General features: G+C 40.4%; 1 protein-coding gene across 1 annotated transcript in view; it reads right to left on the bottom strand.

The window, feature by feature from the left end:
* SPAG16 (sperm associated antigen 16) overlaps positions 1 to 16,760 on the bottom strand; it is a 362,146-nt gene that overhangs the window by 93,203 nt on the left and 252,183 nt on the right. Inside the window, exon 16 of the mRNA XM_031505343.2 lies at positions 8,906 to 9,032. Within this exon, the coding sequence (XP_031361203.2) occupies positions 8,906 to 9,032 (127 nt within the window). The remainder of the gene's footprint in view (positions 1 to 8,905; positions 9,033 to 16,760) is intronic.

Genomic DNA, 16,760 nt, shown 5'->3' with positions numbered 1-16,760 from the left:
AGCAAAGATGCTGCCAGGCAACTGCAGAGATGCCCTGAACTTTGTCTCACTCACCTTCCTCCACCTGCCCCTTGAAATGCAAGCAGGACTCCCAGATTGGCCCATAATAAATAGCAAGCACTGCTAGGACATCTGTATGGAGATTATATTGTTAATCAATATATTTTGCGTAGCCCCATGGATCACTTGTTATTGATGATTACACACTTCAGCTCCTGTGACAATTTGTCAATAAAATAAAAATTAAAAAAGGCTAAGGACAGCATACTTTTAATTCAAAGATGATCTCTTTCTTGAAAGGAAGTGCTACTTTCCAAGCTCTGAAAAGACCTAGCTCATTAATATATTCCATTTACCAAGTGGAGGAGCTGTTCAAGGAATCAAAACTTTTTTGGTAATCACAATACATGTGAATAATTTTCTTTTCAACTTTGGTAACTTTTAAAAATGAATATTGGAAAAAGAGGACATTTGCTAAAAAGGTAAGTTTTGAGTTACTGAAAGTGTGTTATTCAAACTCAACATAGACTGGCATAGTTTTTACCCCCACAAAGGAGAAATAAAAATGCTGATTATGGACAGTTGTTTTGGTTTATTTTTTTTAATGGAACTGACAGTTCATCTCCAAGTTTTAATTTAATCTAAGATATTAAATATTTTGCTTTCTAAGAGGTTAAAGAACAGACCAAACTCCCTAAATTATCCTTATGTTTGAAACAGCATACTTGAAACACTTAGGCAGTCACAAGAATTACATTTTTCTACACAGCATCCCAGCCCCTTTGGACTCTCTCTCCTCTCTCAGGGCTTGTTTCCCTTAAACAAAACTACCCAGGTTCTTTGTTTTCCTAAATGTGTTTTCTCCACTCCCAACACAAGTCTGGGTCAGCCCACAAAGCTCCCAGCTAACTAACAACTCTTGATAACTGATGAACTTATGTTTAATTTTGGCAGTGACAAAGATGCAAATGGCTGTCTCCTTGCAGGTTCCTTGACCTATCCAGTCCTTGGTAGAGAATGCCATGGCCATTCCACCTTCCATATTTAAGACATAGAAAGGACCCACAAATACTAAATTTCAAAATATTTCAAAAATCCCTTTCCTTTATTACAGGATATGAATGATGAATGCAGTATTGATCCTCTCTTTACAGACAGATGCTGTACTCAAAACACAAGACCTGGGAGCTGTCGATATTTAAGAGGAGCTTTCATGGAAGAAAGGCTGTGATGACTTTCAGAGGTCCTTCATCCCTGACTGTCTGCAGGAGTAAGTTAATCAGGAGATGAAGCTCTTGTATCTAAGCCAGGCTTGGGATAGGGCTGTGCAGTCTAAGTGAAAGTAAGGAGCTCTCTTTTATCACTGTAAATACATTCAAAGGGGGAATGTGCTAATTGCAGCACTCTGTGAGCTGGAATTAATATAAACAATAAACATAAAATAGAATCCATGAACCTGGTCAAGTTACAAAAGCAGTAAATGTTAGAGATGAGAGGTTGAATACATTATTCTTTTAAAACTGTGCCTAGTTAAAATGAGATTAGAAAAAAAAGCCAACTTCTTTCATGCCATTTTAATTCAGTTTGTATATAGCTCCTGGAGAATCAAAATTTTGATCAGTTATGCCCCACTTGGGATGAATAAAGCTCCAATTTTTAGCTTCTGTTAGTTTAATACAAGGACGGCAAAAATCATGTGGACATTCCCTTCATTTACTCTTGGAACAAACAATTTGCTCATCACCATGTTTTGGCTGTCTGCCTGAACTACTGGAACTGTTGCTTCTCCTTGAAGAATAACATTTAACCAAACAGATGATAATCCAGTCAACCTCAGGTCCTCAAAAACCACCCTATCAGGTCAATATATTGCTCTAATGAGGAACAACCCTGGCTTCCAGAACACTGTTTTTACGTGGAAAATCTGCAGGCAAGGGAGATGGGGATATTCAGGAGTACAGCCTGTACTTGAAAAAGGCTGGCTCTATTTAATAGCTGTCCATCTCCTGGCACTCCAGGGAAGGAAGCATGCCCCTCTAACAAAGATGAAGGGAATATCAATGGGGCTAATCTCTTCAAAGTGCTCAGTGCTCAAAGCAATCGCCTGCAGTAGCACAGTCCCCACCCTCATTAGCTCAGCAAACACAGCCAGACACAAAACACTATCTGCAATCAGGGCAAAAAATGTAAAATACAGGAGTTCCAAACCATCTCCCTTTCTTTTCCAAAGGACAAATATTTCATACATTTTAAATTATGTCTGTACTGAAAATAAAGTAGTATATTTTAAGAATCCCTTTTCTTTCCCTTTCAGCATATTTAAATATTGTGGTGTTTGCTTGTATTGAAAAATGGTCATGACACAACAGAAATACTGCACAGCACAACTCTCCCCCTGATGAACAAAGGAGGAAAATTCATTGCCAGCTTTTCCCCTTTGGCAAACTGCAACAGTCAGAAATAAGGAGAGTGATAGTTTCCTACCCCATGAAACAAGGAGACAAAATGATCTGTCAATCAGCTCTTATTTGTGTAAGTCCAATCTACCCATTGCCTCCAAATTAAAGAATTTTTATGGTCAGGAAAACAGATGTTGTGAATGAGAAAAAATGGCATACAGCAGCAGAGAGGGAACGAGTGAGAATTATGAGACAAGGAATTACTGTTGAATAATTCAGTCTTCCAACACATCCTTTTACTCCCATGCTGACCATAGGAGTAATTACAGATGGTCAACAGACACTGTAAGCACTCCTCAGGGAAAGAGGCTGACAGGGCCGTCCTGTTGATCTGACTTCCGAGGCGAAGCAGCATGATCAGGGTGGAAAATAGGTCATGGGTTGTATAAACCAACTCACACCATGCTGGAATCTCTCCAGGGAGCCACTAATGGATTCACCAGTGCAAACATGTGGGCTGGGCGGGCTGCCTAGGGACAAAACATCAATACTGGGGCAGTGTCAAACAGTTGAGGCAACAGCATCCGCTTTGCCAAAGCAGGGATTTCACCTTGAGGCACAAAGGACAAAACCTTTTTCTCAGTGTGACTGAGGTGAACCAGCCCACCAGTACTCCTTCTATCCAAGGTACCACTTTTGAAAATCTTTGGTTTGTATAAAACCAACTTGGTCAACAAATAGACTTGAAAGTTTATCTCCCACCCATCAGTTTAAAGTAGGGATCCACATTCAAACATGGGCCAAACACATATCACAGGCTTTAAAGGGGAGTTTTAGAAAGGGAACTCAAGTCCAGACTAAAAAGAAATAGAAAAAAGAGAGGGATGGACAGGACAAAGGAGAAATGGAGAGCCATCACTGCTTGAAACTTGCCAGTGTAAAGCTAAAGGCCTGACTTTGGTGTTCAGCCCTATCCCCTTTTGGAAGAAAAGAAGGGGAGTTGTCCCTGACTACTACTTGGCCAGACTCTGCAGGGGACAGAGGAGGCAGATCAGAAACACAGCCCTGACACAGCACTTGAACATGAGCTGAAGCCAAGAGGAAAGTGAAGACCTAAAAGTGCTGATTATCAAATAATAAATGGTGAACTGAGCTATCCAGGTGGCTGCATTTGTGCTCATTAATCAAAATCTGTGAGAATGTGGATCAATTATATTCAAAAGAAACAGACCATATGAATCCTTAGTACAGAAAGGGATACAGGGATGCAGAGACAACACACAGATCTTGGAATGCTGACCATAGCAAAGCAAATAGTTCTGGAGGGACAGACATTAAGTGACTCCTGATGGAAACAAGTGATGTACAGCTACAAATGGACTTGAAAAAGGCCTGAATGAGAAGCAAAGCAGGCAGCAAAATAAGTCTCAATTCTCTATGCAAAAAGCAAACGTTTCAAAGATTTAAAAGATGTGCTCCAAAACCACAGCCTGGTCACCTTGCTGCCCTGTCAGGAGGAGTTATAGCACTGTAGCAAGTCTGAACTCAGCAGTAACCAGAACTGGGAGTTGTCTGAATGAAAAGGCAAGTGCCGGGATAAATCCAAAGAATGATACTCCTCCTGTATCCCCTGTTGCTGCACCAAAGGAATTGGGATGATGGAGCACAGCCCACAGTGAACACAAGGCAAGAAGAGGGCAGGAAGGGGGAAGGAGAGATGTTTGGCTCATGGTGAGACTGGGGAAGGAGGAGAAAAAGCACTTAATTTAACAATTGTTTAATCCTTCATGTTTTGCTTTTTCTCAATACCCAGAATCACTCATCAGAAGGTTGTGTTAATAGCCAAGAGCTTCAATCAAGTAAAAATTACCCAAGCTGAGGCTGTATTGCCTGTAACAGCATATACATAGTCAGAATTGAGGCAGGAGCTCAGACATTGAACCACAAGGGGAAAAGCACCCTAAGGAATCAATTGATGTTATCAAGTAATCTGCCTTGGAGATTAAAGAACACAGAGCAATAAAGTGTTGTAATGAAAAAAGCTTTCGAGTCAGAAATGGGAGGCATAGGGAAAAACACACATTAATGTCAGCACATAATTGTTCCATGTGGACAAAATCAGATGCCTCTAAAGAGATTACTGCTAAATTCTGTGCTAGAGGATTCTCCTCCCATCAAGTGTGACTTTAATTGTAATCAGAAGGAGACAAATACAAAAAGCAAATTCCAGAAACTGTAAAACAAGTGGGACAAAGGGTAAAGAAATTGTCCTGCTCCAGTTCTCTTTATACATGGACACAGTGGCCTCAGTCACCTTCTCAGATCTGAAAGTTGCAGGTGCACCCACTGCTGATTCAGCCTCCAAAATCCACTGTAGGCTTCCTAGCAAAGGAGAGCTTCTTCCTTCCTAGAAAAGTCCACTCTACCAAGATGAAGCTCTATGTCCCCAGTGCCTCTTAAGGGGTATCAATTAATCAAAAGTGTGAAGAAAAGGAAGAAAGAAAGAGCAAAGACAGACACCTGGCTCCATCACTTTAATACCACCTTGTATTTGCAGTCAATATACCAACCAAAACTGAGGAAATCAAAGAGAAAACTGAGAGGGCACCTCACCTACATCTGCCAGTTCTGTTCTGGTGATTGTTACCAGATCAGGGATGTGAAAACTGTAATTTTGGAACTTTACTTGATGTCTTAATATCAGTGGAAATTCTAACCATCTGAGCTCTAACCTCCATGCCCCCCTCCATGTGGGGATTGTTTGTGGCTTTAACATTATCAGCAATAGCCCAAATAATGTCAAGTGCAAATACTGAAAGTGGTCCAGCAATGACATCCCAGAAATGCTGTCAATAATTCTGTGTTCAGTAAAAGGGTGGGTAATATAGAGGTGAAAATTTGTCTCTGCTATTTGACAACAAGAACAACTGCAAAGGAACAGCAAACAATTGCCACCCATTGGACCAATGTTTGTCTTGTGGTAATGGTGCTGGGTGATGTCATATGATGTGTAATTAAGCAAATGAAACTTGCTTTCAGAGAGCAACACTGAGCAGTTGCCCTGACCCCACCATGGCTGACAGTGGTACCATCTGTTCACTGTCAATGTGTCTCCTGCATCTCTAGAATTTTCTCCTAAAATAAACTGCTTGTATCACAAGATAATCTTGATCCTGCCATTTCTCAAATTCCACATTCATTTACAGCTTTTACATTCTTTTAATCCACTTTTCCTCAGAATAAGACACACACCTATAGCCCTTGGGGATGGTCAGAAACATGGAAAGGTCATTTGTTCATGCTGAGAGCATCACAGCCCAGCCTGGATGGAAGCAGGTTAAATGTTAACACCTGCTCAGAGCCTAAAATAAAGCAGTGCATTTTTCCAAATATTATTTGCTTGCCCTCAGCCTTACTGTAACTGCTCTTGATTTTGGATAGTTGCTGTGAAGTGGGGCTTGTTTGGTTTGTTTGTTTTAATGAGGTGTGACAATAAATAAATACATCATAGCATACAAGCTGGAATCTTCTGCACCTTCTCTTACATATGCAATGCTAGGTTGTGATTAATCTCATTTACATTGTCTAAACAGCAACTGGAAACACTAAAGGTAATGACAAGAGGGTGCTCCAGGGATGCATGAATGCTACACAAGAATATATGGATGTGGAGATGCTGGTTGACTTGCACATAAAAAAGTAAAAATGAATTTAGTTTAAAATCAGTTATTCTGTGGTCCATCTTACACAGTAACTCTGGTCAGCTATTCACAGCATGCAGATTTCAAAGAACATGTTAATTGTGTATGACATCAGAAAAATTTCTGATATTAAACACAATATTGAAGAGCATTATCATCAGCAGGCTGAGTCCCAGGCAGCTCCATCACCACCTCTCACTGAAAGACCATAAGCTTGTTGCAGAAAGCACAGGACAAAGCAGAAAATCCCCATGAAGTGCAGTGGTAATTACTAATGTAATTATTTTCTGTTTATTCACAAGTATGAAAAAGTCCACCTTTAAGCTGAGCTAAAGAAAAGTTGAGGCAGAGTGCAGCTAAAGAAAGATTTATACACAACTTTTGTCACTAATTTATCTAAGATCTGAGTGTGGCTCTGATAAAGCAGGAAATGGCTTTAGGAAATGTTTAACTAACAGTGCTGGTCAGGCATTTAGGCCTGGACCACTAAGGCTCATCCCCAAAAATGCCATTGGTAGAACCCCAGTAACTCACAAACTCCTCCTTTGGGAAGCACCTCCCACCTAGTGCATGTCATACTCACAAAGGTAACACCACTTAAAAGCAAAAGGTAAGATGTGCTTGTCTGCACTACATTTGCAAAGATAATTACTTGAGAACAATACAAAGGAAAGCAAACCAGATTCTTCCATTAGCTGGGGCCTTCCTATCTCTGACCTCAATCTTGTTTGCTGATACTGCCGAACTTCTCATAAACCTCTCTTATCGTTATTAGCTTTAATTTAAATAATTATTGGGCAGGGGAAAAAAACCTGCTCAACCATGGCTCTCTAATCTAGCAATTAAATCCACCTGTAAGAGCTGAACATTTAGTGTCTGACTATTAATGCAGTCAAGTATTTTACACTGGGTGGTGTAACATCAGCTGGAGAGACTGAGGGACACAGCTGGAAACTGAGCCATGTTTTGATAAGGAAAATCAACACAAGCTGCTCCACAGGCAGAGGTCCTGACTGAGGCAGATGTCCCATTCCCAACAGACTGTTAAACACAGGATATATTTTATCTGCTCTATCCCTCTTGCAGGCAGGTACAGCATGTCTCAGCCAGGTATTTGCCTATCTTCAGCCAGCTGGAATTACTTCCTTTTGCATTCTGCCTCTCTGTGGTCATCCACCCCAAATTTGATGTCTCTGTTGTGTGGTTACTTCTGCAGAAAAAAGTTTGGATTTTGTCCAGATGATAGAAAAATGTGCCCATTTAGATTACTTGAAGCTGATAAGCCTCCTAATGAAAAGTTTCCATCTGACAGAAATATTGCAACTGCATTTTTCAGGGGTGGGGTTCTGCTGCAAATGACCCAACATGATACACCATAAACAAAGATGTGAAACTTCTTCAAATCCTCCTGAACAAAAAAATAAGATCTTATTCCAAATTACAGACATAAATACAATAGTGGTTAAACCTGTCTTTGGGAAACTGCCCAAAACTGGACACTGTCAATACATTTTTTCTCCCTTGGAAAATGCAAATGCCTTATTTAATGATACAGCAGAAAGATCCATAAAATCACTACACAAATAATATGGAATTTGATGTCAAAGTTTTCTGCCAAGCGACTCAATATATTGCTAATGTGCATTCCACAGAATGAGGGTCACTATGACAAAACACCATCCTATTATTTTTCTTTAATGATTCATTATTATCTCTCATATTCTATACAAGCTTTATGTTTTATGAACACGTAATACAAATGTATACTTCTTTTTCAATGTGCCTATATATTATGTTATATATTATTGTAGTATATCATGTTGCACTAGCTGCGAGTAAAACCATTTCCTAAGCTAGGATCTAATTCTGTGCTGCAACAAGAATGCTTGTCTTTGCTTTGGAACTGAAGATTGTTTTAAAACAAAACTGTTTTAGAATGGCCCCTCTTCAAATGAAAATGCAATGTGCACTCACAGTATTGCTGACATGGTAATACATGGTTGATGATGAAAAATAACTGGTTAATTCAATTCCTGTGCCTAGTAAGCAGCCCTGTCAGCACGATGAAGTTCTGAGGCACTTATAAGAGGACTTTGTAAGATTGTTATGAAATGCAGCTCCAGAATTAGCAAATAAAAGAACAAACAGTAATGGAGAATAAACACCACTGGAACATGGGTAATCTCACTAAGCTTTTTACCCCCATTGATCGGTTCTGTATTTTCTGTAATACTGTTGCAATTAATTGTACTCTTTGTTATTGTGCATTTTTCATTTTATATAAATGGACCAGCAGTCCAATTTGGCAGTTTAGCCCATAGAAAACAAATGTATTGATCATTGCCTCAATCAGGCATTTCTTCTTCAAAATGAACACATCTATGCTGTTTCACACATGTTATCTGGCTCCAAAACTATGGATATTTTTAGTTCAGTCAGAGACAAAAGGAGAGAGATTTCTGTTAGACTAAACTTAGGAAAAGGTCTAAGAAGAATGTAAACTATTTATTATCTCTCTTTCTGTTCATATTGTTTATAGATATCTTCTACCACTGTGTGCTATTCATAGTGCACCAATAATGTGAAAAGTTTCCACTTTAAGACCAATCATATTTCACCTCAGTGATCCTGGTTATAAAAGAGGAATGGTAGTTACTAATAAACTTTCATTCTTTACCTTCTGGTCTTAAAGTCTCATTATTCCTGTCCCTGCCTCAACACCAACAATCTCAGAACTAGAGAGAGATTAGAGAGATTGCAAAGCAAATGCTGTTTCAGGGAGGAAAAGTTGTTTTAGAGCCCTACCAGAGCGATGAAAGGCGACCTGGTTGGCAGGATGGGGACCTGCATCGATGGAGAGAATAGGGAGCAACTTCCGCATGTCCCAGAGCTTCAGCACGCCGGAAGAGTCGCAGGAAGCAATGCTATCCCCCTGCCAGAGATGGAAACAAAGTCAAGGCACTGCTGCTGTCCTTCTGCCAACAGCAAAGCCCCTGGCATGGGGCTGGGCAGCCAGACAGCAACTGGATTTAAACAAAGAAATAAATAACCTATTGTATGTGAGGCTCTGAGGTTATCACAGCCTCTTATCAGCTCTGTTGGATTGACTAGCAACAAGACACCATGACTTCTAAAGAGACCAGTTCAGGAGAAACTGGAAGTACAAAGGAGAAAAAAGGTCATCGTGAATTCTGACACCAGTGTCCCCTAAGAACAGGCCTTGTGGCTCTTTTCTTCCCACCAGCCACAGGATTGGCCTTTTAGCCCTGATTTTCACGTTTTCCATGTGAAGAGTAAGGTGAGGGCAGAACAGACACTCCTTCCCTTCTGTGTATTCCACAGACACGCTAAGGGACAATTCCCATTCACTTCAGGGGTGCATTGGATGATCCTTCTGGTTTCCTTCCAGCTCAGAATGTTCTGTGATTCTGTGAGAAACTTCCTCCTTTCAATGAGCCAGAAGCATGCAGGGACTATGCAAGGAGAGAGGAGGACCATATCCCCCCATGCCTCTGTTCAATATTAACTAAAAACAACCAAACCAAACCAACCAAACAAAACCCCCACAAACAAACAAAAACCCAAATAACAAGAAACACCCTACTCCCCCCAAAAAAATCCCAAAACAACCCAGCCTCCCACACAAACAAACAAACAAACAAATAAACCCACCATAAAAAGAGTTTTTGGATAATGTAGCATATAAATAAATGCAGAAATCAAAGAAGGCAGGGTAAAGGATGCCCAAACATAACTTTGTTTAGCTAATTCTTCCCACTAGAACAGAAAGAACTACCCAGCTACCCATGTAGAAACATTTACTTTTCATTTGAACTTCCTAAATAAAGATTCAAATCCCTAAGGCAGCTCAGCTGGTGTGCACTCATAGTTACCAATGTGTTTTACAATCTATGCAAGTGCAAGAGTATACTAAAGAATATTGTTTGTGAGGGGAATCACAATGGTATGGGACTAAAAATCAGCTGAAACATGGGTCAGATACTGCATGCATGATTTAAAAAAAAAAAATATTTTTTACATCTTCCACATAAATAGTAAATGCAATAAAATGTGTGGTGTTTTCTAGCAAATAGAGGATTTAAGATCTTAAAATATCCATCAGCTTCTCAACTAGAAACTAATGGCTTGCAAAACACTACCCTGGTGTAAGTATAATGAAATCTTTAGGTTCATTTGGAGGAGATTTAAATGTCAAAACTCCATTCTGGCTTGTTACAGGGACTAATACAGACTTAACACCAAGAAACAAAGTAATCATTGCTTAGAGAATTCAGGAGCCAGACTCCAGCACCTGCTGTTTTGCAAAAAAAAAAAAAAAAAGTCAGTAACCACAACTATACCCACTCAACACAGTGCCATGAACATCATGGCTCTTTGAACTGCTGTCTCACCAGCTATACGCACTGAATTCCCCGTCATTTCATCTGGATCCTTCCAGCAAGTTCAGCCTGTACAAAGGATGAGGGAAAGCAGGCTGGTCGGGAAACAAATAACAAAAAACTCAAAAATACAACAACTACACTCCAAACTGCTGTATGGCTTGAACTGGATCTCAGGAAAGCACATTTTTAATGTGGGGGAAACCGCCCCCATCATCATGGAGATGAGACATGAAGAGTCATCAAATACAATCCCTTCCTCTTACAAGCAGTGTTTTCATACATTTGATGTGTTACAAGTGCTAAATTCCACATTAGCAGCAATTCCCTCATCCACCTCATGCTGCTGATCCAAAGCAGCCCATGAGTACAATGGGAATGTTAAAGTACTTGTTCACATGTAACCTGTGTCCTTCAGGTTAAATAAAAGTGGGGTTTTGCAGCAAAACTCCTTTATTGCCTGTACCTGATGCCTTTCAATTACTGTGTCATCCACATCCCACTTGGACACTATTTTCTTGAACTATAAATAATTAACTGTTTCTTCTCTCCTCTCACTCTTTCCAGATAGTATTGAGCCTGGATTAACTATGCATACACCCATTGCTGATGTTTATAAAACAACTTCTGCCAAACTGATCATGAATTTTGGAATGATCTCACAGTCAGAGGGGCTAGAGATGCACATCTCAGCTGATCAGAGGTGTTGATGGAGCTGGCACACAAGAGTAACTACAGAGTGGGATGTCTCCTTTCCTTAGGTCATCACCCATCACTCCAGTAAAGGGAAGAGGAAATGATTATGTGTGTACAAAGATCCCTCCATTCTCCAGCATAAATTCTTGGCCTCTGGACCAGCTCTTCACACTTCATCAGCCTCTCTTTTCCACCTTTTTCTGCAAAGATTATATCCATCTCTATCAATGGCCCACTTTGAAAATCACTAGTATCCTTCACACCCATTATTTCATATCCTTTAATATGACTTTGACATAGACTGCATTTTACTCAGGATTTTTTTCTATCCAGAAAGACAATTTTTTAACAAAAAATTACTTTGGGGGTGTGTGTGGGTGTGTGTGTGTGAGTGGCAGTTTTGGTTTGGTTTAGAACATTTGTGTTTTCACACTTGTTTTGTATGTGTCCAACAAATGAGTTCAATAAATGCTGCTTAATTACAGCTTTGGTAGCTCAGCAGTTCTGACCCGGATCGATGGACAGCCCACCTGGGTGAGACTGCACATAATCCACTCAGGGCAGTGACAGAAGACACTCCAGTGGGTGCCCTGTGCCACCTACAGTTGCACCCATGGATTTTCAAGATGACATTTCTCTTGTAAGTAACAGCACAGCCCAGCTGATAGAGCATAACAGCACTGAGAATGAGTCCCTGGAACAGATATTATGCAAACATTGATCAGACAATCCCTGGTACAAAGTGATTGAGAATGGAGAGCTGACTTTGACCTTCCCACTGGCTCCAACATGGGCATCGTTACTAGTGGCACAATTATGAGGAAAATACTCCTATTTACTTGTATTACAGGTTTTCCCTTCTATTCATTAATTTTGCTACAGTAATTGGCACACCACAAGAGAAGACCTATTCCCCCTTTTCTCACAATCTTTCCATCCCATTCTCTGCCATGTTTACTTTCCCCCATTGCTACTACAGACCCCTTAGGTAAACTAACCTCCTCTCTGGCAGGAATTTACACAGTCCAACTGTTTATAGGTGCCAGATGCACTGCACCACCCTCACTCATTCTGGGCTCAGTTGGTCAGGGCCAAGGCTGTGGGTTCAGTCCCTGCATGGACTACTCACTGAAGAGTTGTACTCAATGATCCTTGGGGGTCCCTTCCAACTCAGACCATTCCATGATTCTGTGATCTGTGGCCACACCAGAAAGGATGAATCCCCTGATCCTTGAATAGCAGCAGTGCTGGAGAAACCTGCCCTGGGAGCACCATCCCATCCCACTGTGATGTGTGCTGGGTGACCTAGACAAGATGGTCCTGCTCCAAAGGGTTCACACACTGTCTCAGTGGCAAAGATCAAAATAGTTATTGCTGTCACAAGTCTGCAGACATTTTAACAATTTCCTCCCAGAGACCTGGTATAAACAAAGTGTGTGTAAAATGTAACAGCCAGCAGTGTATTTGGCCTGATTTCTGTGATTAGACAGCATGCCTCATCAGGAAACACAAGTAAGAAAACAGACTTCTGGTGGCAGCATATCAACATACACAAGCAGGTATTTGATCAGCCTTGACACACTCTGCCCACAGACTTATTACTAAATACATTAATTATCACCGATGCCGAGGCAGCTGCTACACTAAGAACATCACATAATTATTTTGTTAGTGAGCTGGCTATTACCCTTCAGCACTTCTTCACTCTATTCCACACCTTATCCAAATCAAGTGAGCTGGAGATGGGGGATAACAACTTTTCAATATGAAGAAATAAACTAGGACTGTAACCAAGCTGAAAAATTATTTGGAGCTACACACCATTCAAAAGAAAAAGAAAAGCATAAGTCATATGTTAAATGAACTCATTTCTATCTGGCCATGGGCCATTTTCAGAAGCTTTTAAGGCAGAATCACTTCGAATTCTCCTGTGAGCTTTTGGCTTTTTCATCCCCGCTACATTTATTATTTTAGTCATTCATGGAAGAACCCCCTGCCTTCCTCATGGTTTTATTCTTGTTGTTTCTTGCCACACTAAAGTCTTTTTTATGATGTATTTTGGATGCCCTATTTCACTGAACAGCATGGTGGACCATCAGGGCTTGACTGATTTCCTGTAAAAGGAGACAATGAGTTCCAAGGAGGAGAGGTGCAGGAGCAGATTCCCCTTGTTCTGATTTCCATTTATACCACATTTGCTGCTGCTCAGCCCAGTTCCATTAGCTCCTTTAATCAGAGAGCATGTAGAATGATTCTATAAAACTAGTCAGACTTGCTGCCTAGTCTATAGAATCAAGCTGGTACTGTTTTGTGTGTGTATGCTGGAGTAATTAAAGAATTTATACAAGGATTCAATTAGTTTGCATTCAAAGACTGGCTCTGTTCCAGGCTCTACTTAAAGGACTTTGCAAGTCCTTTAATTGCCTTCACAGTTACATCCTCCACTCTTTACCTTCCTGCCAACTTAATGAACATCTTTATATTCCAGAATACCTCTCATTAAAATGGACTTGCTCAACTTCATATACATCACAATCCCAATCTCAACTGACACTTGCAACAAACCAAATAATTGTTACATCAGGAATGAAAAGATTTATTTAGTTTCCACTGTTTTTAAAAACCTATTTCCTTCTTCCCTTTTCTTAAAAAATGAATTTTTCCTTCTGAATATTAATGATTAGCAATGGGACTAATCACCAGGTACACTTTAGGTAAATATTCCCTGAAAACTGCTGTTTCACACCCGTGAGAAGGATAAAAATCTGCATAATTATGTCTCTTGCTTATAAACACACCTCTGGATTTATTGCTGAAAGATCAATAATACATGAACCACATCAAGCTGCTTTATCTAATTTAGACTGCAGTGCACTCCTCCCAGGAGCATCCTCTTTACAGTTGAAGGCAGGTCAGTAGTTACTTCATCACCTTTTACACATATTTTTAAACAAGCAAAACTGTGACTAAACAGCAACTCCTTTTCACTATGACAAGTTCATGCTTTGCAATCCTTTGTTTTCAGGACAGATGCAGCTGGGTGAGATGTGTTTTAAGGGACTCCTGTGATGACTTTGACATTTTCATCAACCCCAGTGGCAACAGATCCATGGTGGCCCCTTCCCAGCCAGAAAGAAGCTTGACAATTACTGCTCCTTTCCATTATTCCTGGTGATCTTGGGCATGACAAAGGGCTGATGAGTTTCTTACTGGTCCTGCCAGTCTTGTTCCCAGTCTCTGAACTCAGCAAAAGGAGTTTGTGCACAAAGCTTGTGGGAGCTCCTCGCCATTAAGTGCCAATAGGCAAAATGGCCACATGAGGAACTGGCGCCTCAAACAGGGAGGCTCCAATAATCTGCATTTCTAATGCTCTCTGTGGGACACATCCTAAATCACTTAACTGTACCCCTATTTCATACACCTTCAAGTGAATGTTTTTAAGAGAAGGAGTCATTACCTCCCACATTTACAGCATGAAGCACAACAGAAACCTGAGGAGAGTTATTACCTCAGGCCTTGTTGCAATGCAAAAACTAAATACTCTCCATAAAAATAATGTGACACACAGGCAAGGCATCCAGAGTCCTGTCCCTGTGCCACCCCATCCCACCGTGGAGCAGCAGTGAGCATGGGCAGAGGGATCCCAAGAGAATCCAGGCAGAGGTGGGTGAATCTGCCATAATGGTTACAAGGAAAAAGATTTTAATGTCCAATTATTTCAAATGAATTATGTAAAATATGATAAAGATGGAGGAAAAAATGCAGATGCATTCCATTATTAGACTAATGACTAATCAATCACCACCCATTTTTGAAGTATCACGCTTTAAACAGCACCGTTTCAAATGAAAATATCATATTTTTAGAAGCCATGGAATTACTTAGCCTGGCAAAAGTACAGAGCTACACTGATTACACTTTCAAAGTGCAGCGGTCCATTTTTAACAATTATGTTCATCCAGAGTGGGGGAAAGTGGTGATCCAGGGTTATTAACAGGCAGTGCCAATGTTTTCCCATCTGCTTTTTTTCTACCTTTGTCTTTTTATAGTTTTGAGTTCTACATTGTGATCAAAGTTGCAGAGGACCAGTTATGTTTCAAAGCAACTGAAAACGCGGAGCTCACGAAACCGGGGTCTGGCCCTCACTCCCAGTGACTTTTTCTACAGCTTTGAATAGCCAGGAACTGGTGAGACACCAGCTCTTGTGGGGGTGAGGAGAATCCAAGATACTGATATAAAAACAATAATCTCAAAGCTTCACTGTTGGTTCCTACAGAAGAATCCTCCAACTTTCTTAGCAGTTGTCAATTAACAACCCCTAATTTTGCACTGAGTAGAACTAGTAGAAGCTGACATGAAGGTAGTCATTGTTGCTTTCAGAGCATATGTGATACCTCAGTTTTAGCTTTTATATTTTTCAGATTCTGTGATGCTTTAGTCTGTACTTCATATTAGGGGATGGTGAGCTCCCTTCACAGAATAGGAAGACAAAACAATTCCTTCTCTATCTGGGGGCCAAGGACAAATTATCCAAATCTCAAGCCCAAGAGCACAAACAATGGTGAATTGAAGAGAAAAAAACAAGAAGGATGGGACTTCATAACCTAAAGCTGTAATTGAACAATTAATTCCAATATGAAAATGGACCAGAACTTAATAGGAGAGAGAGACCCGTGACCATTTTGGGTCCATCTTGGATGTAGCCCTGGCTGAGCTCTTGTGCTGCCCAAGGTGGATCCATTGAGGCCTTTTAATAAATCCCTGCTTTATTCTTTAGCTCTGTTCTAGGTCAGCCTTCACACGGCATCATATGGAGACTCAGAACACCCCTTGTATCCTCCAAAGGAGGAGCTTCACTAAAAGTAATCCATGGAAATGGCAGACCTTTGCTGCAGCAGAGTTTCCAATTCTACAGACTTTCAAAAATGATCATGGGTCTCTAGTTTGTGTACATGCACTCTGCAGGCTTTTCCCTTGCTGTGTGAGACAGGGGGAATCTCTCTTCCCTTTGTCACATCAAGTAGGAGGAAGTGCCTGGTGGTGTGTTTGAGGAGCACAACACATGCTAGGATTGCAGAAACCCTTTGCATAAATTTACATAGGAAACCACTGCACTCCCTGCAGAGTTACTGCTCACAGTAGTTGACATTGCACTTGAAACAGTGCTGCAAAGGGAGCAATAGCATTGCAGAGAGGTTTATAATAATCAGTTTTGTTTTTCCCTTTCTAACCATCAAAGAAGGGTCTGAATTCTGGGATCTGTGCAGTGAGAGCAGATGAATGATAATTGCCATTACTGGCTTTTCTCTGCATTTTTGAGAGATACCATGACTAAAGTGAAGTCAGGTGCCATCATTACCTCATTAGACACTCCTGAGAGCAACAAACATAAAAATTCCTGAGCTATACCATGTTTGTGCACCGGAATTTTTTTGGCACTCAGTTCCAAATGTAAAAACTGGGTACTATTCACTGCAGTAATGTTACAATATAGATATAATACATACTTTCTTAAATTCATAAATTACAGGGAAGAGATGTATTGCTTAAATGCAAAATTGTTA

The sequence above is a fragment of the Lonchura striata genome, chromosome 8 (assembly GCF_046129695.1).
Source record: "Lonchura striata isolate bLonStr1 chromosome 8, bLonStr1.mat, whole genome shotgun sequence".
NCBI lineage: Eukaryota > Metazoa > Chordata > Aves > Passeriformes > Estrildidae > Lonchura > Lonchura striata.
Note: the sequence above shows the minus strand (reverse complement) of the source record. Positions and strands in the feature narration are given on the sequence as shown.